Source organism: Podarcis liolepis (assembly GCF_965112155.1).
Source record: "Podarcis liolepis genome assembly, chromosome: 16".
Taxonomy (NCBI): domain Eukaryota; kingdom Metazoa; phylum Chordata; class Lepidosauria; order Squamata; family Lacertidae; genus Podarcis; species Podarcis liolepis.
The window spans coordinates 38,491,074-38,514,101 of NC_139567.1; the positions used below are offsets into that span (position 1 = coordinate 38,491,074).

A 23,028-nucleotide genomic window follows, 5' to 3' on the forward strand; every position below is an offset into this window, starting at 1 on the left:
TAAGGTTTTTTTTAATTATGTAGTACTGTGTTTTTAGCCTTTACATTGTGATCTTTTATATGAGTGTTTTGTAAATATTTAAATTTTTAAAAATGAAATCAAATACACACTTTAAAATAGATGATAAAACAATCCCGATTAAAATAGCACAGCTACAAAATAGGGGTGATTCAGGGAAAGAGCTCAAGGGAACACCTATGTTAAACAGGTGTATCTTCAAAAGCTGGCAGAATGCCAGTAGAGTTTAGACAGAGAAATAAATAGAAAGTGGGCCTAAATCTCCGCCAGCCACCAACAAATCCCAGTGCTGCTGGGAAGCAAACTAGAGTTGTTGCAACCGTTTATCTGTAGACGGTGTGGACGGTTCAGGTTTACTGCTGCTGACAAGCCAGGGAAATGGCTTGATATATATACAGTCTGCTCAAATCCAAATAATTTATATACGGTCCCAGACCTGCTAAAACAGAGGATACAAAGAATAAAAACATGAGCATTAAAACATAGGCTTGTTTAAAATATGATATAATACAAAGGATAAAACATGTATTTAGAATACTATACGGTAAAAAAAGATACAAAGCTAGGATACAAATTGCAGTTAAAATGAGAGTACCAGCTGAAGATACGAGACCTTTGAGCAGAGAAGAGGCTGTACTTAAGATACTTATTTGTACCAGCCAAGAAATATTACGGGGGCCATTCTGGTGTCCTTCCTGGGTGTTTCCTCACAAGGGGGCAAAGTAACGCCTTAATTTTCCTCTCTATGAAGCTTATATTCAAAGGAGACATGGCTCATCACCCCAGGGACACAGATGATCCTTGTTTGGGGACACCTAGATAACGCCCTTCCAGTATTGCAGAAGAGAAAGAGAGTTAGATCTGGCCCTAGAAAAGGCATGGCAATACTTGGGGATAGTAAGATGATCCAGATATGTAGCACATGTAGGAAATTGAAAGGTTAAGCCCAAATATATTGGAGGACAAGTTCTACAAGTAAGTATTGACAATCAATATCCTTGATCCGTTGTTCCAGAATAGATTTTACAACAGAATTATCTTGTGTGCAGAGGAAACCCGTAGGGAAGCCTAACGCATGCAGTTTCATAATAAAACCTTTAAATAGTAGCTGATAGTAACATCTTCTTGTAAGAAATAAAGATAATCTGAAGTTGGATCAGCATATGCAACTTTTTACCAATATCGCAAGGCACGGGACCAAGCCTTGAATTATTCGGATGTGAGTCCAGCCTCAAAGCCGTAGCCCAGCAGTTAACACACATCTTGGTACTCCAAAAAGTTCGAAAGAACATTCTCAGCAATTGAATCAAAACCCTTGAACCCTATACAGCAGCTGAAACAAGACTTTGGTCTTAAATACTTTTACAGCAGCAGGACTAAATTGTGCTTAGTAAAGAAAAATGGGTGTACAGCCTTAACAGTATTCTGAACTGCTTGCCTCCCATGTATGGGTAGCCCAGGAGAGAGTGGAAGAAAACATAATGCCCAGGTCTCTAAACTTCTTGACTTGGGTCTATACGCTGACCATCATCTGTTAAGGTAAAGGTAAAGGGACCCCTGACCATTAGGTCCAGTCGTGACCGACTCTGGGGTTGTGGTGCTCATCTCGCTTTATTGGCTGAGGGAGCCGGCATACAGCTTCCGGGTCATGTGGCCAGCAGGACTAAGCCGCTTCTGGCAAACCAGAGTAGCGCACGGAAACGCCGTTTACCTTCCCGCCAGAGCGGTACCTATTTACCTACACTTTGATGTGCTTTTGAACTGCTAGGTTGGCAGGAACAGGGACCAAGCAGCAGAAGCTCACCCCGTCGCAGGGATTTGAACCACCGACCTTCTGATTGGCAAGTCCAAGGCTCTGTGGTTTAACCCACAGCGCCACCCGCGTCCCCCATCATCTGTGATCCACTTATTAATTGATCTGTGTCTAGAAAAGGCCATGGTTTTTAGTTGCTAATTTTTATTTCACAAAAGTTATACACCTCTTCACTGCAAAAGAACCTCAGAGTAGTTTACAAAGTGATTTAAGGCCTGTTTAGGACAGTGGGACTTTAGTCCCTGCCAGTTTTGGTACACGGCAGTCAGGTACTAAACAGTTCCCAATCAAGCTGTTTAAATAAAAATTAAATAGTGTAGGAACTAATATTCAACCCTGACAAATGCCCTTATTGGAAAGGATAGATTTTGTCAAATTACCCTGCAACTCACATCTTACTCGAAGTGTAAGTGATGAAAAGTTGTCTTTTATCAATGGTGGTGTGGGACTTGGTCCATAGTCTGTCTCTTGAAATTGAATCAAAAGCTGATTTCAGGTCTATAAAGGCAACAAACAAACCATATCCAGAAGGGTTCATATATCTCTTTGCCAGGTGGCTTAAGACTAGGCAATAGTCAAGAGGTGATTGGCCCTTCCTAAAACAGGCCTGTTCATTGGTACTGTTGCCCTTTTAAAACCCTGTTTTGGAGATACAGATAAATAAACAGCTTCTGGCCTTCTTCCTTTCCTCTTTTCCTAAGTGCATCAAGATGCTTTGAGCAAATTAAATGTCCGGCTAATGCTGAATCTGGGTGCTATATGGACTAGTCAGTGTATATACTTGACAACAGAGGCATGGTGGATCCAGCTGCATTTGAAAGCCAGTTGGTGGGTGTTGGCTGACTTAATTTGGGTGGGAGATAGATGAAGGATTTCTCTCCATACATTTTCTCCTCCAGCTTCACCTCTAACCTCACTGAAGCCGAAGATGGCTTGGAAAAGAGATCACTGCTTGTGTTGTGTAGCCAGTGTTCGAAATTCCCCAAGCGCCGATTTGTGGAGATGTTGCTGTTTTGTTCTGGGTTGTTTTATTTGATGTTTCTATGTGTTGTAAACCACTTTGAAGTTTTTTTTCTTTAAAATGTAAAGCGGTATAGAAAGGAAATTAAATTAAATTAATAATAGTAGTACTAATAATAACAGCAAATTTCATTGCAAAAAAAAAGCAAAGCCACAAGACAGTCTGCCGTGGTGACTGTAACCTACATTTAAGGTGTTATTTAGTGATTAGCTTATATATCTGAGTTTCTAACACCAGTATGTATGCTCCATTTGCTGCTGCCTCCAGCCAAACAGGTTGGGCAGGGTTTTATATTCAAAAAATCTATCAGACCCATTTTACTGGGGGTAGGGGTGGTGATGTCTGAGAGAAAACAGTAATTCTCAATATGGGCAATCTGAGGGTTATGAATGAAAGATTGTTTAAATAGTTTGGATGCAAACAAAGGATTTAAAATCAGCAGGTGGGGGAGGTCAGTATTCACAGGCCGCAGGCCAAATCTCTCCTTTTGTGATTATCCGAGAGGAGACCCGTCAAAACACTGGGAGGCCTGCAAATACTAGTCGAGGAAAGGCTGAGGTGAGAGCAATGAGGACTCCATCTTTAATTATTTGCCCTGAGCCAGCTGTGACGCCTGGGGTGGAAGCGGCCTGTCAAATCTCCACAGGTTCTAGGCCAGTGGAGGGGAAAACCTGAGGGCTGGATGTGGCCCTCGAGGCCTTTCTGTACGGCCCTCGGGATTTTCCCCAGACCCTGCCCTCCATTCTCTGCTCCTCGCTCTCTTTGTGCCTTTCGCCTGACAGGAATGTTGCCCTTGGGAGTGTGGCGATGCCGCTGGCTGGCTGGCTGGAGAGATGAGTGTAGAAACCTCTGACTTTTTCATGGCTTTAATGTTTTTGTTGTATTTTTACATTCTGTCGGAAGCCGGTCAGAATGCCTGGGGCAACCCGGTCAGATGGGCAGGGTACAAATAAATTACTACTACTACTACTACTACTACTACTAGTAGTAGTAGTAGTATTATTCCACTGTTCAGAGCCATACCTGTTGCTGTGCCCACTTTAGCCTCTGCCCTGCACACCCCAGGCATTCCCACGCTGTGAAAGTTTTCTATGGTTGAAAATGCAGCCCTCAATCCGAAGGCACCTCTTTATTATTCCTCTAGTCCAGGAATGGAAAGCCCTGGCCGCTCCAGACGTTGCTGGACTTACTTATTTATTACATTCATATGCCACCTTTATCTTCCCAAGATCTCAAGGTGGCAAACACGGTTCTTCTCTTCCCCATTTCATCCGCACAACAACCCTGTGAGTTAGGCTAGGCTGACAGGTGGTGACTGGCCCAAGGTCACCCAGCAAGCTTCATGGCTGAGTGGGGATTCGAACCCTGCTCTCCCAGGACCATGTCCACACTCTAGCCATTACGCCACACCGACTACAACTCCCATCAGCCCCAGCAAGTGTGGGCAATGGCCAGGGATGGTTGTAGGGCAGCAACGTCTGGAGGGCCACAAGTTCCCCACACCTGCTCTGAGGCCTAAGAGGAAAGGGGCGAGGGACAATGAGGCACCTGCCTCTAATAATCCAACTCGTGCCGGTTGTGTTTCCTAATGTGCTTTTGTTTTGGTCAGGAGTGTGCGGAGGCGTCTGTGGTTGCGCACGCATGTTTCTCTCCCTCCCTTTTTGTTTTGTTTTGTGCGATCTAAATGGAACCAGGTACATAATGCCACCTTCCCCACCCCCCTCCCACCCGCCCTGCCTGTTGGAAAGACTCGCGCCATAAAAATAACAAATGGCGTGTATTTGCTCGAATGTCAAAGTTATGAGTTTATTTTGTAATGATGTGCTCCTGCCTTCATGAGGTAAACTGGCCGTGGCAGAGGTGTTATTAGTAATATGGACCCAGCAGAGCAGAAAGCCGAGTGACCGAGAGATCAGTGTATCAGTCAGCGAAAGGGCAAATGGGAAGAGACAGCGGGAGAATGGGAACAGAGCTGTGCGGCGCTTGGGCTGAGATTAGAAGAAAGGAGCAGCGAGAGAGAGGAAGAATTGAGAGGCTGGTGGTCAGAGGCTCATTTTAATGGACCCCTTCGAAGGAAAACTGCCGGGGAGGGGAAAGAGTTGCACCTGTCGGCGTGGTTTGAAATTGTTGACTGAAAGGTGTGTGTGCAGGCACACAAGGTCTCGTTTTCAGACTTGCTCCTTTCAAGGCCTCTCCTGCGTTGTATGTGTCTTTGGCTCTCTGCCACAGTTTCACAGTTGTGCCATGCAAAAAACCACAGCTTTTGTTATGTCTCTTTGGTTGCCAAAGCGAGTTTCTGGCCCCTAGGGGTAGGAAGGTGTTAAGCTTCAAAAGTGTGTGGATGAAATCTCAGCTCTGAATTGCAGAGGGACAGAGAGGAGGAAGAGGAGGAGCAGCGGGTAGAAGATTTTGAGCATTTCATGGAAGCATAGAATTGTAGAGTTGGAAGGGGACCTTGTGGATCATCTCTAGTCCAACTGCAATGTAGGAATATGCAGCTGTTGCAGACGGGAATCGAACCTGCAACCTTGGTGTTATCAGCACCGCGCTCTAAGCGACTGAGCTATGCAGGCTGAGCAGATGGGAGGGGTGTCCAAGAGTCAGCATAGTCTTTTGCTCCCTCCCCATGGCTCCCCAATTTCCCAATTGCTCTTTCCTCATTCCTTTGTGGCTTGGTGAGTATCTGGGAGTGGCTAAAATTGACCAAGGTTAAGAAAGGTTTGTAAGCCAACAACAAACCATGGCTTCAGTCTATGGTTTCTTGCCAGTGAACAAGCCACAGATAAGCCACTGAGCTAAACCATGGTTTGGGGTTGTGTTGGGGCCAAAGAAACCATGGAAAAGCAAATGCTGCAAAAAGTTCTGAAAAAGAGGAGATGGAATCTGGGACTTTCTTAGATTCGCTCTTGTCACAATAAACTATGGTGTGTTGTTGCATCTGGAGACTGCCATTGTGTTGATATTTTCATACGGACATTTTTATATTGCATTCTGTTTGCCGTTCTAACGTTACCCACCTTGATTGGCTCATTTTTCAGAAAGATACAGATCATACATTGCTTTTAAATCAGTGAATACCAGGCTGTGGTCTGGAGGCACGTGAAGGTACCATTTTGCTGAACCTAAGCAGGTCTGGGTCTGGTCGGTGCCTGGATGGGAGACCTCATGCCATTCCTAGAAGCTTTTTTGAGTCCCACGATGGAAGAAAGTTGAGATATAAATGCAATAAAATAAAATACGGGGAATACTGGAGAGGGGACTTCGCTGAAAACAATTGGAGTTTCAGGAATGATTTTTTAATATTGTGTGGTTAACAAAAAAAATCTGATAACAAGCACATGGTTAAAAGGTATCTCTCTTTCCCTACCCCCTGCCTTCAAACAGGTGCTTGGAAGAGAGGTGTACACCTCCAACAACCAGCTAGGTGGGATCCAGATCATGCACAACAACGGGGTGACCCATAGCACAGTATGCGACGACTTCGAAGGGGTCTACACCATTCTTCAATGGCTGTCTTACATGCCAAAGGTATTTCTCTCCCTTCGCCCCCTTTTAGCTCTTATGGCATTGCTGTGGGTGGGTGCTTGGCTCAAGGACTGAGCTCTGGGGAGGCTGCAAAGATAATCAGTGTTCAGCTTGGGTTTGCTCCTGAACGGCTAGGAGTGCCTTTTGTCAGCTACAGCTGGTTCACTAGCTATCACTGTTCTTGGACTGAGATCACCTGGCCGTGGTGATTTGCACATTGGGAACTCAAGGCTTGAATACCGCAATGCACTCTAAGTGGGCTGCCCTTCGAAGCTCCAGGTGGTGTGAAATGCTTCAGCTAGAACAGAATATCACCAGGACATAATCCGCTAGTGGGCCAAGCTGTATTCATGTACAAGGCCCTTAACAACTTGGGTCCAGGACCCCTTTTGCCCTCCAGACGGGAATCAGATTATATCACTTCTATTTGGCATGGATTTCCCCCAAGGAACCTTGGGAATTGTCATTTCAGAATTCACTTGTTACTTTACAAAATGGCTGTATGTTCAAGGCTGCATACGTGGCAGGGACTATTACTCAGTGGCAGGGCACATTCTTTGCCTGTCAAAGTCCCCAGTTAGCTCCTATTGGAAGGGTCGGGGGAAGGTGATGGAATAGCCCCTTCTTTGCCAGAGACCCTGGAGAGTTGCTGCTAGTTAGAGTAGACAGTCTTGGGATGGATGGGCAAAGCGCGGGATGTGGTAGAAGGAAGCCCTCCTGTGTTCCTGCAATGTCTAACTGGCCAAACGTATGAGCATTTCAAGAATCTTACGTACCAACTTTTCCCTCTCCTCCTTTCAGAGCGTTGTCAGCCCAGTCCCAATGATCACCGTCAAGGACCCGATAGATAGAGCCGTTGACTTTGTTCCCACCAAGACGCCTTATGATCCTCGCTGGATGCTGGCTGGACGCCCTAACCCAGGTACTTTAATTTCCAAAGAAAAAAGGAACTATCTGGGAAATGGTGGAGAGAGGATAATTAATCGCTGCACTTTCTTTCTTTCTTTCTTTCTTTCTTTCTTTCTTTCTTTCTTTCTTTCTTTCTTTCTTTCTTTCTTTCTCTCTCTCTCTCTCTCTCTCTCTCTCTCTCTCTCTCTTTCTTTCTTTCTTTCTTTCCACACACTAATAGCAAAATCACATCACACTAATAGCAAAATCACACAGTTGCTTTCTGTTAGCAGTGGATTTAAATCTTCAGTATTCTACACTATTTGGAACTTCTAGTTCAGTTCTCCTGCTCAGCTTGCTGGAAAAGAAGCTTGTTGTTGTTGTTGTTTAGTCGTTTAGTCGTGTCTGACTCTTTGTGACCCCATTGACCAGAGCACTCCAGGCACTCCTGTCTTCCACTGCCTCCCACAGTTTGGTCAAACTCATGCTGGTAGCTTCGAGAACACTATCCAACCATCTCATCCTCTGTCGTCCCCTTCTCCTTGTGCCCTCAATCTTACCCAACATCAGGGTCTTTTCCAGGGAGTCTTCTTTATGGTCCAGCTCTCACTTCACTACTGGGAAAACATCACTACTGGGAAAACCATAGCTTTAACTAGACGGGGGAAAGGAGCTAGGGCCTTGCAAAAGGGCTGCTTACAGGACTTGCCATTAGGCTGCAGCCCAGGTTTAGCACAGAGCCTGCAAACTTTTAAAGGAGCTGAGGCTTTGTAAGTTGCGTTGCTTTTGACCTAGGAACTCAGCTGCCATAGGGCACCCTCCCTCTGTTAGGAGTAATGTCCTCTCCGACTCCAGAGTGTAACATTCTGTCTGCTGTGCGCTAATCCTGTATGTCAAGAGTGAGAAAGCTCAGGCCCAGGGGCCACAGGCAGCCCTCCAAGCCTTTCTATATGACTCTGGGGACTCTTCCCCTGGCCACGCTCCACACCAGCCCTGTTTTGCACCCTCAAGTGTTTCTTATTTGTCCTTGAACTCTGATGACTCTAGTGTCTTGGGAGCATGTGCAGAAACCAGCCTGCTGTACAAAGGCAAAATTTACCTTTGTTCCCACTCCCACAATTTCTTCTGGCCTGCCCACCCCTAGTATCTCACCCCTAGGAGGTTGCCTCCAAGGGCTGAAAAAGGTTCCTCAGCCCTGCTATATACAAATAGTGATCTTATTATTTGGCACGATCCCTCTGGAAGAGAGAGAGCTGGCAGCAGGCTTAGGGGCACCCCAAGGTTTGCAGAAGCACAAAAGTCCTTTGGGATAGGGAAAGCCCTGACTGGGGCAGCCCTGACTCTGAGGACTGAGCATACCCAGTGGTCCTGGAGTGCTGACTAACTGTTGAGAGAGGGGTGCAAGAAAGGGAGGATGGAATGGAGTATAATTAGAGAGGGTGTGGCCGGCTGCAACCCCGAATAGCACTCCACACAACAATGATTTATTGCAGGTCCCATGTGCTGCTGCTGCAGTAGTTAATAATAACAACAATAATAATATTATTTGAATTTATATAGCTAATGCATACACCATAAGCCCTATAAAGTAGGCCAATATTATTATCACATATGACAGATGATGGTACTGAGAGAGGGCAGCTATCCTAAAGTCACCTAATAGTTCACTGCAGAGGCAAAATTCTAACCAGGTCTTCCTGAGCATCACCATCCTTTAGCAGCTGCACTTATCTGCTGGCTAGAATGAGATTTTTTTTGGCAACTTCTTTTTGGCTAATATTCCACCCTCCCCCTGCACCACCACCCACCCCGTCATCTTGCCGGCAATTCATCTGGCTTGTCGAAAGCATGCAGGTTCCAAATTGAGTGACTTCGAGTTTTTTAATTTAGTGGAGGCGTTAAGGGGAAGCAGATGATTCTCCACGATAAGTTTAAAGGAGAGATCTCCTAGGTGAAAAGTTAAAGCCGTTTATTAGGAGAGATAGCGCCGCGATATTCTTCAAACTGACGCCCGATGCGAGGCCCGGAATCGAAACGATCAAGCTCTGGACTCGGCGATGGAGAGATAATTTTGAAATGGATGGTCACATTTTACAGCGGGGGGCCACGGAGCCAAGGAACATTAGAACATAGTAATTTCAAGTTTGGGCTTGATAAAACACTTGCCATCCCGCTGGAGTCAGCAGAGGTTGGCTTTGCTCGGATTCCACTTTTTTAATTGCTTTTGCACTTGGCGTTACAGGGCAAGGAGTACTTGTTCAAAATTATAGCGTTGCAAAAGAGGCTGAACACGAGAGGCCTCCCCCACCTCCTGCGTTTGTAGAGAGCCTGTGGGGGAAAGAGGCTTTTATAAGAAGCACAATTCTCCTTGCTTAAGGGCAGTGGAGATTTCCTCCCCACCCCACAAGAGAGAGGTATGGAAGCTGGCAACGCCTGCCTAGAGCCCATGTCTTCTTGGCACTGATTTTAAGCCTGTTCCTCTTCTCCACTTTGCTCTATTTGCATCCCTCCTAAACATATCAGAGAAGAGCCATAGCACAGTGGCAGACCATCTGCTTTGCATGCAGAAGGTCCCAGGTTCAATCCTGGGCATCTCCAGGTTGGGCTGAGGAAAAGACTCCTGTCTGAAACCCTGGAGAGCCTCTGCCAGTCAGTGTAGGAAACATTGAACCAAGGAGGTTCACAAACAACTGAAAGCCAGCAGCAAACAACACCCACATTCAGAATATATAATAAACTAGTCAATTAAAACAGCATAACACTCTAAACAGGAGATTCAAGCCAGGAGATCAGCAAAGTGCTTGTCTCAATAGTTGCATCCAAAGTTATTATTATTATTTATTAAATTTGTATACTCCCCCTCATCTGTTGATCTCAGGGCAGTTCACAAGATAAAAACTTTAGCCCTGCTCAGAGTAGAATCATTGAAATCAATGGATTTGAATAACTGGGGTCCATTAATTTCAATAGGTATTTTCCAGGAACAACGTATGTTCCTGTTGAACCCGGGACCTTCTGTCTCCAAAGCCCATGCTTAGCCACAAAGAGGTGGGAGCTCCCCCAAATGATCAGTCCATGTCTTTAAGAATTGGCTCAGTCTCGCTACTGCCAAAACAGAGGAGGAGGAGGCGGGGAGGGGGAGAGAATTCCGGTCTGATAGCCTGGCTTGAAAGAAATTTAAAGTGCATACATTTTAGAAACCGGTGGAAAGCCTTGAAGAACAACCTCTTTTAATGCCTTGGCTGCCTTCTGACAAATGTTTGCCTTGTCTTGTGAGAAAGAGAAGGGGGATAGGAACCACCCCGTAGAGTTATTTATTTAAAAGCAAGGCAAATTCCCTCTGCTCCCTGTGTCCCATCGTTTAACAGTAAATGATGCCTTCTGCTGATAAATGGCCCTCTCTATGCAGACGAGCAAATTAAAGAGACAGCCACAGCGGCTGGCAGCAGGCAGACATTTTCATAGCCTTTAATATATAACTTTAGGCGAGATTCACTTGCCACTGGCAACTTCTCTGAGAAAGTCTCTTTCAGAGGTTGCATTGGGCTCCCCATGTATTGATGGCAAGGTTAAAGGTGGCCTCCTTTTTTCCTCTATTAATGCATTTGTATCCCAGTTTTCCTCCAAGTTTCTCAAGACAGTGTTCAGGGTGCTCCCCTCACAATGTTGTTGTTATTATTTTGTTTATTAAATTCATATGCCGCCCTCCACCCAAAGAACCCGGTGTGGTTCACAACAGAAACATACAAAATGAGAATATCAAATACAAAACAAAAACAAACGAATAACCCCTTTCCCACAAACGCTTCTCACAACACTCCTGTGAGGTAGGATAGGCCTCAAGATGGAGACTGACCCAAGTAGGTGTGTCATGACCACGTGGCAATTTGAACCCTGGTCTGCCAGGTCCTAGTGTGACGCTCTAACCAATGCACCACACTGGTGTAGCTACAGCAGAGTTGCCTGGCTCCGGAGAAAACTGAACATGCTTCAATTTATACATAGTCCCGGGGGTATGAGCTGTCCCTCTTTGGCTTGTTGGTTCAATGAGACTTCCTTGGTAGGTTTGGCTGATCTCTTTGTCATTCCTTCCTTCGGCTAGACCCACAGCAGTTCTCAACCTGTGGGTCCCCAGATGTTGTTGGACTACAACTCCCATCATCCCTGACCACTGGTCATGCTGGCTAGGAATGATGGGAGTTGTAGTCCAACAACATCTGGGGACCCACGGGTTGAGAAACACTGGGCTAGAGCAAGGCAGGCTTAAGTCTCATTCCCTCCATGACTTCCATTTGCGTAACACAACTTCCTTTTCTCCCCACGTGCCCCACCCCTCTGTCCCCCTCTGCCAAGTCTGCTCTGGAGGGTTGAGGGAACTCCCAGGACAGATTTGAGGGGCACACAGAGGAAAGGGAGAAGTCCTTGTGCAAATGGGATGACTTTGCAGGCTGCAACCCTAAAGCATTTTGAAAACGATGACAAAGGTGCAGTACGTGGCACCTTAAAAGATACAGCAATAATAAATTATGTAAATATGTACTTATATGTATACTGATATGTTTAGCGGTATGTTTATTTGTATATTTTCTTTGTGTAATTTGAATAAAAATGTATTTTTTTTAAAAAAAAGATACAGCACATTTATTGTGGCATAACCTTTACCTGCACTTGAGAGTCCACTTCATCAGATGCAAGAAAACGTTATAATTCATCTGAGCAGATATGGAATTTGTATGCATTGTCTTGTGCTTTGCTTTTAATTATGTTTATTTATCTGCATATTTATAATCCGCTTCGCAAGACTCGGGACAACGTGCGCTCACTTCCACTCCTCTTGATGGTTTTTCCTCCCCTGCCTTTCTTTGTAGCTCAGAAGGGCCAGTGGCTCTCTGGATTCTTTGACTACGGCTCCTTTTCGGAGATCATGCAGCCGTGGGCTCAGACAGTTGTGGTTGGCAGAGCCAGGTAAGTCGTTGTTTGACATTTGTGGAGAATTTTGCATGTTCAAAGCCCTTAAAGGTACATTATTTTGTTGTCATTTCTACAACAACCCTGCACGGGAGCTCAGTATAATTATCTCCGGACTGCAGATTGGGGCAGGGGGCCTGCTTAAGGCCCTGCTGTGAGTTTTCCAGATGGATATGAAATTAAAACTGGTTTCTGATTTCTAGGTCACAGCCAAACTTGTCAATACAGTAAGTTAGGGTGGGTAACCTCAAGCGCAGGGGCCAAATGTGGCCCTCCAAGCCTCTCTGTGTGGCCTCAGGACTCTTCCATAGGCCAGTCCCCTGGCCACAGTCTTCACTGCCCTTGCTTCATCCCTTCCTTTAATGTTTTTGCCTGGGTGGAATATGTCCTTGAATGCAAATAATGCATTTTTCCTTGCCTGTATGGATTGGGAGGGTGTTTGGTGAAAGCTCAGTAATATCTGCAAGAGAGAATTTTCTGCCTCGTATGTACTTCTCTGGCTTTCTTGCTCAACTTAAGCCCTATCTGTGGTTCAGATGGAAAGGATGTCTATATATGATGCATCAAAGTGACTAAAAGACTGAAGGCCAAGGCAAGGCAATATTCTAAATGCCTGATCACTTTGCATATATTTAATTCTAAAATTGATGGCAGTGCTCTATAGATTTGGGGCTGGGTATGTGAGGGTTCTCCCCCTGCCCCGTCTTTAAAAAAAATCCATTTTCCCCAACAAAACAAAAGGAACAAAACCCCACAAGCAGCAGCTGTTGTCTCTTCCTTGGGTTTGGGGGATTTTCAGTTGGAAAAACTGTGCAGGAGGAAAGGGTTTAACCCCCCTCTCACCCGGTCAATCCCACTTTGGATCAGGATCCAACTTAATTTGTTTTTAAAAATGTAAAGTTGCACAAATGCAATTGTGCATTTTGCCGTTTGTTACCAGGCTGGGTGGAATACCTGTTGGAGTGGTTGCGGTTGAAACCCGGACAGTGGAGCTGACCATTCCTGCAGACCCTGCAAACCTGGACTCAGAAGCCAAGGTAGGTTTTTTAGCTCCTAAAACATGGCATGGGTCCTTAGGGGATGCGATGCAAGCTATGCTGCTGAGGGCAGTCGTTGTTGAGGGTGGTGAAAATGTGTCTGTTTCGTTCTTTGCAAATGGGTATGAAAAGTGACAAGGTGATTCCGACTAGATCTAGCATGGTGTAGTGGTTGAACATGTCAGACTAGGACCTGAGAGGCCAGAGTTCAAATCCCCACCTGGGCATGAAGCTGAGTGGGCGACCTTGGGCCCAGTCACTGCCTCTCAGCCTAACCTACCTTAACAGGATTATTGTGGGGATCTTGGAGGAAAAGGTGGGATATAAAGGCAATAAATGAATAAAAATGGGACAAACTTTGGAGGCAATGGGCCACAGTGCACACAAGGCTCTAAGTTACACAGAGCTCTGTGTTAGTAGAATGAGAAGGACTGCTTAACTTCTCAGTTAATTCTGCAACAAGACCTGACTTGAAACCTGTCCTTGGGGTGACTCACATGCCCGCATGCATCCGAAGCATATCCCTTTGAAGTGATATAGCTCTGGGGGATGTCTGTGATCCTCCAGCTGATAGATACCAACTCCCATCAGCCCTAGCTAGACCCAGGGGTGATGGGAGTTATGTGAGATGTAGGCCAACAACATCTGTAGAGCCACTGATGTTCTCCAGTGCAACATTTGTAGGGAGTTCACTCCTCCATCCTTCACTCACACGAAAGGAGGGGTGTATATGCAGTGAGTCTCCATGGGTTGCACACACAGAGACCCACCACACCTCTCCCATTTTGCTGCATGCCCTGCCTATTTTCGCAACCCCGATGCCCTGACAGGTTTTCCTTGATGACCCAGCAAGTCTTCAAATAGCTTTTGTGGTGTTTCTGCTGGGGCTGCATCCAGGATTCATCAAGCTCTGAGCAGACCCATTGACATGAGCGGACAGGACCACCATGGGTCCGTTCCATTTCCACGAGTCTGCTCTGAGTGTAGCCCCCTGTGTAAGGACTAAAGTAACCTTAATCTCCTGCAGTTAATCGGTTTTGGTTTTGTACTGGCAGCTTTCGCTGCTGCAGCTAATGCTGCCTTGCAGTTGATGCTTGTACTCACCTGCAAACCATTTCCTCTCACTCACCTTGCAACAGATTATCCAGCAGGCTGGCCAGGTGTGGTTTCCTGACTCAGCCTTCAAGACGGCTCAAGCAATAAAGGATTTCAACCGGGAAGGGCTGCCGCTGATGGTCTTTGCAAACTGGAGAGGCTTCTCTGGAGGAATGAAAGGTTATTATTGTTGTTGTTTAAAAATGGGTGGGGTTTTTTCAGCCAGTGGTTGCTTTTGCCCATTGGGGTTGGTGGGGTGGACGGCAGGGAACCCAACGGTAGGTGAAACTGACTAATTCTCGTTTCCCCCACATCCTCCTCCCTGCCGCATTCTACAAGGGCAAAACTGACAATGAGGAAGAGGAAGTTGATGGCAAGGGCCACCTCTGGGCTGGTTTTAAGTCAGCAAGCAGGCAAGTGGATGCTAGCCAAGGTACACAGAGGCTGGTGGGGCAGTGCCCTATTTGTCCTCATGGACCAGCTTCCACTGTGGGGAGGAACATGTATTCCAGAGAAGAAGCTTCCTTAAAGGGCAATCACCTTGGACATTATCCAGTGTCAGCAGATAGAGGAACCCAGGGAGCAAGTTACGGGAGCATCTGTTGTCAATCTTCCCACACTCCTTAAGAGAAACGCTTGCAATTTTGGTTTCCATGTTGGGCGGTAGGGGGAGGCGGGAGCTGGAGGGGGGCAGAGGATTAAGCAGAGAGTGAAAATAAACAATTATACCACCCCTTGGTGCGCCTAAGAACACACAAATACATGCATATATACACACACTCCGCTAAGATTTGGCTGCGCCGTGGGTAAAATGACTCCAAAATTGTGTGTAATGAGTAGGAAAAGATTAGAGATCGCTCTTGCCATGTTGAGAATTGACATTAGTAGAGGAGGAGGGGGGGACTCTTTACAAGCCGGCCTAGGAGGTCTAATTTAAGCCGTTGCACGCACGCACACGTGTCCCCAAACACACTGGCTTTTGCGCATATATTTATATCCATATATGTATATATAAACAAAAATGCTGTATGATAAATAAAGGCATATCGAGAGTGGGAAAGGTTTCTTTTTGCCTAATGAGCTCCGTCTAGCCGTGAGGCTATTCAACATAATGCAAAAATTAAATTATTATTTCCTCTTTTAAAAAAAAGAAGGAAGAGGACGCCTTGAATATTTAGATGGAGGGAAGCAGTTTATTTAGACGAACCGCCAGTGACCCACAACAGCGAGACATCAAGCGTGAAATTTACTCGAAATTAGCACCGGGGTCTTGGGCTCAGCGTGAATAGCGGTTGATAGGATGCAAATCCCAAAGATATTAAACCGCCTTGCTGGTAGCGCTACGGGGTCGCTCTCGGTTGGTTTTTCATGTTATACTTATTATTTTACCCACCCCACCCCCACCCCCTGGGACAGGTTATAAATAACAATAAAAAGGGGAAACGGTTACCAGAGACTTTGACCAGAATGAAAAAATAATAATGAAAAGACCTTTAAAAACAACTACAACAAACTCTGATTACCTGCATGTTTATATTGCGGCAGAACCTGAGCGTAATGGATTTAGGAGACTCTTTTTATATGTACGCAATGGGTGTATTGCTTGGTGTGTGTGTGTGTGTGTGTGTGTGTGTGTGTGTGTGTTGTCATTTTTACTCTGAAGCTCCATCCAAACTGCTAAGGATGATTTGAGCTTTGAGTGTTGCCCAGAATTGATGGACAGAGTCAGAGAGGAGGTGGGGGGAGAGAGAGAGAGAGAGAGAAAGTGCAGTTACCCGAGCAGAGAAAAATTCCAGATGCCTGTGTTTGCCAGCGCAAACCTATAAGGTTGTTCTGGTGGCCTGGGAAATTAGACTCTTAACTTTGCACCGGACGGTTTGAAGGATTTTCTGTCGGTGGCAGAATGTTCTGAGGTCATTGTGTCAAAACTGAAAATGCTTTCCCAGCCCATCAGAGAGAGGAGATCAACTATCTCTGCTTCTGTTTTGGTTAGAGCCCCTGCTTCGCATGCAGAGACCCCCCAGGTTCAGCACCCACCACCCCCAGATAGAGCTAGAGGGGAACCCCTTTCCGAAGCCCCAGAGAGCTGCTTCTGCCGGTCAGGGTAGACGATACTGAGCCAGATGTCCAATAGTCTGCTTCCTCCGTCCCTGGGCGTAACATAACATGACATTCACTGCTCTTCCTCTAACCTGTGGCCCTCCAGATGTTGGATCACAACTCCCTGTTGGCTGGGGTTGGTGGAAGTTAGAGTCAAATGATATCTGGAGGGCCACAGGTTCCCCATCCCTGCTCTAAAATAAGCTTGTGTCCCCTTCAGCAAGTCCGCCCAGCTATACTAGGGACGACTTCTCCAGTAGCACAGTCCTTTACTTTCGTCAGATCTCTGTCCAAAACCCACTTCTCTCAATGCAGCCTTTGCCTTTGCCTGTTAGTTTAACAGAGGGCAATGGAGGGACTGTGGAACACAAGCAAAAATGTACCTAGGAGGCAAGTCAGACCTTTGGTACATTTAGCTCAGTACTGCCCACTACAGAGGTTCTCAGGTGGCAGTAGAGAATATCCATTCAGGTGGTCTGTAGGAAGGTTGCAGAACACCATGCTCCCCAAAAACAATGATCTGGTTCATCCATCACATTAGGAAAACAAATTAGTTATTTTTTAAAGATGGTGGTGGTATAAATTAATGCAGCCTGGACTTGCCAGTCTGCAATTGAATTCCATGCAAAAATAGCTACATTCAGGAAGCTCCCTTTGATTCATTCCTGGCCCGTCTCCCTTTTCTCTCTCTCTCTCTCTCTCTCTCTCTCTTTTTTAAAAAAATCTCCGTCTCCGTGCAAATGAGAAAGAGAGGGAGGGAGGGAGTACAGTCTTCCCCATTTGGGCAGCCTCCTTCTACCGAGTTAAAATATACGCTCATGGCAGGAGTGAAAAATGCCAGGCTAATTACACAATTATTTTATTATGTAGCACTACTAAAAAATGTCTCCTAAAGAATTAATTTGGTTAAAATAATTTGAATTGAGCAATTATTTTCTTAACATTGGAATTAGCTGAAAGGAGCTTCAAGTGGTTTATTGCTAGCACTACATAATAAAGTGATTGTTTAATTAGCAATAAATTTGTCATTCCCCTTATATATATATTTATATAAAAAATAAGGATCTTTTCTTTTTCACCCAGAGATGACATTCACTCCTCCTTAAAAAAAGTTTCCCCTCTTTGCTGCTAGCATTTATTTATTTTTAGTGTTCCGTTCACCTGAACATCGGTTAAAGAATACATTTGAGCAATTCTTGGAAATCCTTCAGGAGTGCAGTCTTAAAAAAAACTATTTCTCACTTCTCATGATAACCAGGAATATTAGATTACAGCCACCTTGTAAATGAACCCACAAAAGTGTCTGGTAGGGGGTGTCAGGCGGGGAGGTCAACAGTAGGGGGAGCCAGAGCCAACGGTAGATAGAGCCAACTAGTTCTAGATTTGTCCCCTTCCTCCGCCTCCCCACTTCTCAGTTCTACAAGGGGCAACACTGAGATGGAGGAGGAGGGACCTGCCAGGCAGGGCCAGGTGGAAGCTGTTTAAGGGCAAACTGGGACTGGTGGGCTGGAGCCCCATTCACCCTAATACAGGCATGGCCAAACTTGACCCTCCAGATGTTTTGGGACTACAAATCCCACCATCTCTGACCACTGGTCAGTTCGCTAGGGATGATGGGAGTTGTAGTCCCAAAACATCTGGAGGGCCAAGTTTGGCCATGCCTGCCTTAATAGATCAGCCACTCCTGTGTACTACAAGCAAAACAATGAGGTAGCCAGGAAAAACACCCTCCAGATGTTTTGGACAGCAGCTCTCAGCAAGCACAGTGCAAGGTCAGCAAAGGCTGCCGTCATGCAGTCTGACTGCCCCTGAATGTGGAGGTTCTGTTTGGCCCATGCGGCTAGCAGCCATGGATCTATCTCCCTTAACCATTAAATAGCGAAAACAAGCCATCGGAGATAAATGGCACGTGGCCACATCACCTCAAGCTGAAGCTGTGAATTCCATGAGTTAACTGTGGTGGGCTCTGTGCGCAGCCTTACTTCCTGTTTGAAGGATTCTTGAACCTGTGTCCTTTCCCCTCCCTGTGCAGACATGTACGACCAGGTGTTGAAATTCGGGGCCTACATCGTGGACGGTTTGCGGGAGTACAGGCAGCCTGTCCTTGTTTACATCCCGCCCCAAGCAGAGCTGAGAGGAGGCTCTTGGGTGGTGATCGACCCCACCATTAACCCCCGGCACATGGAGATGTACGCAGATCGGGAAAGCAGGTAATTGCTTCAGTCTCGCACCTCCTTCCATCCCAGCTTGCCTACCTCAGAGATGCAAACGCCCAACTAGCTGAGGGATGCCCAGATCTCATCATCATGAAGTTGAGAGTCCCAACAACCTGTCAGAAGCTGCCGTGTACAGAGACAGACCCATTCACGTCCACCTGACTGCAGCAGTGAGGGGCGTGGCCTGGGGAGAAGGGGCGTGGTTAGGGAAAAGGTGTGGCCTGGAGAGAGTTTTAGGGCCATACAGTGGTACCTCGGGTTAAGTACTTAATTCGTTCTGGAGGTCCGTTCTTAACCTGAAACTGTTCTTAACCTGAAGCACCACTTTAGCTAATGGGGCCTCCTGCTGCTGCCATACCGCCAGAGCACGATTTCTGTTCTCATCCTGAAGCAAAGTTCTTAACTCGAGGTACTATTTCTGGGTTAGCGGAGTCTGTAACCTGAAGCGTATGTAACTCGAGGTACCACTATACAGAGAGGCCTGCATTTGGGCTCTGCATCTGAGATTCCGCTCTGGAAGGGTGTGAAATAGGACAATAGGTGTGGCTTATGGAGCAGACTACAACTCCCATCAGCCCCTGTTGGCACGGCCCATTGTGGTCCAGAATGTCAGGAGGGCACCATGTCCGGGAAGGCTGCTTTTAAGGCATAAAACGGCCAAGAAGCCTTGTCTGGCAATTTGAACAATGCGAAGGAATACATGGTCTGGGGATTTTTTTTGCTATGAAGCGCTTCCTCCCCCAGGGCGGATGCCACACTCAAATAAATCCTAGTCTAATATATGAGTTAGTGCTAGAGTTCCCCTCTTTTTCATGAGGTTTGGATCCCTCGGAGGCTGCTTGCTGTGAGGGAGAAGGGTCTTCCCCACTGAGGGGCACCTCTCAGTCTAGACGCACTCAGCCTTGAATGCAGTAGCCTCTTTGAGAACATATTCCTTTTTATTTCTCCCCCACCCCCTTTCTTCAGAGGAGGGGTTCTGGAGCCCGAAGGCACAGTGGAAATCAAGTTCCGAAAGAAAGATTTGGTGAAGACAATGAGGCGTGTGGATCCCATCTACGTGCGTCTGGCAGAACGACTTGGTGAGTGTTGGTGGGGTTGCTCATGTGCAAATAAAAACCTGTCCAGCTAGTTTCTAAGAAATGCATCCACTTTCCCCTTCTGTTGGCCCATTTTGAGGCTTTTGCCTGTCAGAATCATGGGGGGTGGGGGGGTGAAGGTGTGTTCGGTGGTGTTTTTCCACTCCTTATTCCTCAGGTTGTAAGGCAGAGAACAAGAAAGCATTTAGGAGGGAGTGTGTTGTGTGGAAAGGCCTGTCTAAGGCCAGGTGTGTAGATTTTTGAGAAACAATTGGAGGCTGCAGTTACGGTTCCTGCATTAATTTACAGTGGAGGCTGGTCCATTAGGGGGAATGAGGCAGGTGGTTGGAGGAGTGCTGGACCTGGACACAGTAGTAATATTTGGGATTTATACAGTGCTTTCTCTACTCAATAAAGTGTATCAGTTCAGAGAAAAGGGATGAGAGGTGACATGATAAGCGTTTATTAGATGTTCCATGGCATGGAGAAAGTGGAGTTTTTCCTCCCTCTTTCATTGCACTAGAACTTATCCAATGAAGCTGAAGGTTGGGAAATTCGGGACAGATAAAAGAAAGTACTTTTTCGTGCAACACGTAGTTTATGGAACTTGCTTCCCCAGGAGGCAGTGATGTCTACCAACTTGCGTGGCTTTAAAAGAGGATTGGACAAATTCATGGAAGAGAGGGCTATGTTCTTACTTCACAGTCAGAAGCAAAAATGATTCTGAATACCAGTTGCTGGAAACCACAGGAGAGGAGAGTTCTCCTGTGCTCAGGTCCAGTGTTTGGGTTTCCCACAGACATCTTGGTGGCCACTGTGAGAACAGGACGTTAGACTAGGTGGGCCATGGGCCTGATCCAGCAGAGCTCTTATTTGTGCCCTTACATTCTTATGACTTTTTTTTTTAATACCTTACTGCATGTTGGTGCCATATCTGTATGGAAGTTGCATTTAGGCTGCTTGGTTTAAAACCCACAAACATTACAGCTAGGCTGCTTTGCACTGAACCCTGAAGCTGTGTCTGAAAGCGTTTTGTGGTACGGCAAACCAGGAACAGTTTGCCCTTTCTTCGTAGGGGCTGGTTGTGTCCGAGCGCAAGGGTGAATATTATTTTGAACACATGACTCCTCCCAACCAGAGCATCAGATGTGCTGAACTCACACCCTGAATCCCCATTTTTGATTCAGCTGCTGTTAACGTCCCCTGAATCTCTTCTTCTCACCCTGGTTTGCACTCAGCCTTCCGGAGGTATCAACACAAAACCAAAAAGAGCGCTTTTTACTACCATTAAAGATGCTTCAAATTTCTTCCCCTGCCCTTTTTTAAAAAGAGCATGGTTTGTTTCTGTGCGTTTTGTTTTTATATAAAAAAATCTATTGTCGCCAATCTCCCCCCACCAAAGAAACAGGCTAATAATTTCTGTGCAAAGCACTACCAGTGACACCATAGGCGGAGCCCCAGAGAGAATGGGAGAGTGTGCATTAAAAGCTTTGGATGCTGATAAGTGTCTTGCTTAGATGGCTCATAATTGCTCTCAATGTCGGGCCATCGGTGGTGGTGGTGATTCTCCCCCACCCACTAATGCTGTTCAAAAGCAGGATGAGCCTAGATTGTAGGACACAGCGAATTGCATAATTTCTTCCTCCCTCTCTCTCTCTCTCGTTTTTTTTCCTTTTTTTTTTTTTGGTGCCGGTTTTTCTTTCTGGCCAATTTAAAATTTGTCAAAGCCGGTCGTCTTCTGGATCACTGCCCTTTGATATTTTGCGCACTCCATTTGCCACAAACAAGCCGCAGGGCCGCGGTTCATGCTGACTCCAGCAGAAGCGCAGAGAGTTCCATTTATCTTACAACAGCCTGCCACACACTTGCTCATTAGCTGGGGGTTCGCTGCCTCTCTTAACCCCTGAATGGCCGCCATCATTTCTACCGAGCGGCTGCTTTGTGGCAACATCGGGGGGGGGGGGGCGACGACGATGGTGACACGACGGACGGTGCTCTTGCATCTGTGTGTCGTTTGCGGGGGGCGGGGGTGGCTGGGTGGAGGGAATCCGAGGGCAGCGTTGCGTTTTCCTTCTGAACCTCTCTCTCTGCCACTGGGTTTCCACTGGCAGAGAGGGCTTGGGGGCAGCACAAGGAAGATCTTGAATAATGTGACACAGATCTGCTCATTATCAATTTTTTCCCAAGCGTCGTAACCGAAATCTTTATTAGTTTCGTGTTTATTAAAATGTCACTCAATGTTACGTGTTGAGCTTTGGCGTAAGCGGAAGAGCTTTGGCGCAGCAGGGTGGGATGTGAGGCTGTGTGTCTTAGCGCTTTTAGGCTGCTTAAACTTTTTAGAGCTTGCCAGTTAGGCTTTTTTTATTAAAAAAAACAACAACCCACAAAAACTCACATGAGATTTATTTATTCTTAAGTCTGCTGGTGATGATTTGTCGGCAGAAATGGTTAACCAGGAATATGTGACTGTGAGAAAACAATCAAGCCAACGTTTGCAAATGAAGTCAATATGAAACTGGCCGTAGTGCAGCATGCAGCCAAGTGTGGTTTTTAATTCAGTACAGTCAGCCAGTGGAACTCCACGACACAGGACAGAACAGGGGCCCACTGGAGAGACTCGTTACGGGGTGGAGTCAGCTACAAAATGGTAGTGGATAGAGACAGAGTTTGGCCATACCAGTTCGCAATTAAGAACATTCATTTTCTATTGAGATATTGTTCTTTTTGAAATGGCTTAATTCTTTGGCATGGTGATTTCCTTGTGGCAATGAGTTCTGCAGCTCAGTTTCCCTCAAACTAAGTACAGGCGTTGGCTCTGGAAGTATTGTGATCCAGTCTCTCCTTTTTGGGCAGAATTTGCTGATAAAGAGGCTAACTGGAAAAGGCCATTTATTTTGCGTTTTCTCTTACTGCCTTTACACCTCGCAGAGTATGGTTTCTTCTCCCATTCTCCTTTCACATGTCCCTTGTACACCCTTCAGACTTCCAGTTTCCTTCATTTATTTATGTGCACTTACTATTCGCTTTTCCTTTACAAAACGTAACCCAAAGCAACCTACATAGAATCATAGAATCATAGAGTTGGAAGAGACCACAAGGGCCATTGAGTCCAACCCCCTGCCAAGCAGGAAACACCATCAGAGCACTCCTGACATATGGTTGTCAAGCCTCTGCTTAAAGACCTCCAAAGAAGGAGACTCCACCACACATAGTAGTACAAAGATTAAAACTCGCATAAAACCAAAACAGAATAAAAACCACAATCACATTC

The 23,028-nt window shown here is 46.1% G+C and overlaps 1 protein-coding gene across 11 annotated transcripts in view; it reads left to right on the top strand.

The window, feature by feature from the left end:
* Positions 1–23,028, top strand: part of ACACA (acetyl-CoA carboxylase alpha) — a 205,724-nt gene that overhangs the window by 158,943 nt on the left and 23,753 nt on the right. For all 11 annotated transcript variants that reach the window (XM_083479726.1, XM_083479718.1, XM_083479727.1 and 8 more), the window contains 7 exons: positions 6,237–6,380; positions 7,179–7,299; positions 12,134–12,230; positions 13,174–13,270; positions 14,410–14,545; positions 18,498–18,675; positions 19,648–19,760. In XM_083479726.1, coding sequence (XP_083335852.1) covers positions 6,237–6,380; positions 7,179–7,299; positions 12,134–12,230; positions 13,174–13,270; positions 14,410–14,545; positions 18,498–18,675; positions 19,648–19,760 — 886 coding nt within the window. The remainder of the gene's footprint in view (positions 1–6,236; positions 6,381–7,178; positions 7,300–12,133; positions 12,231–13,173; positions 13,271–14,409; positions 14,546–18,497; positions 18,676–19,647; positions 19,761–23,028) is intronic.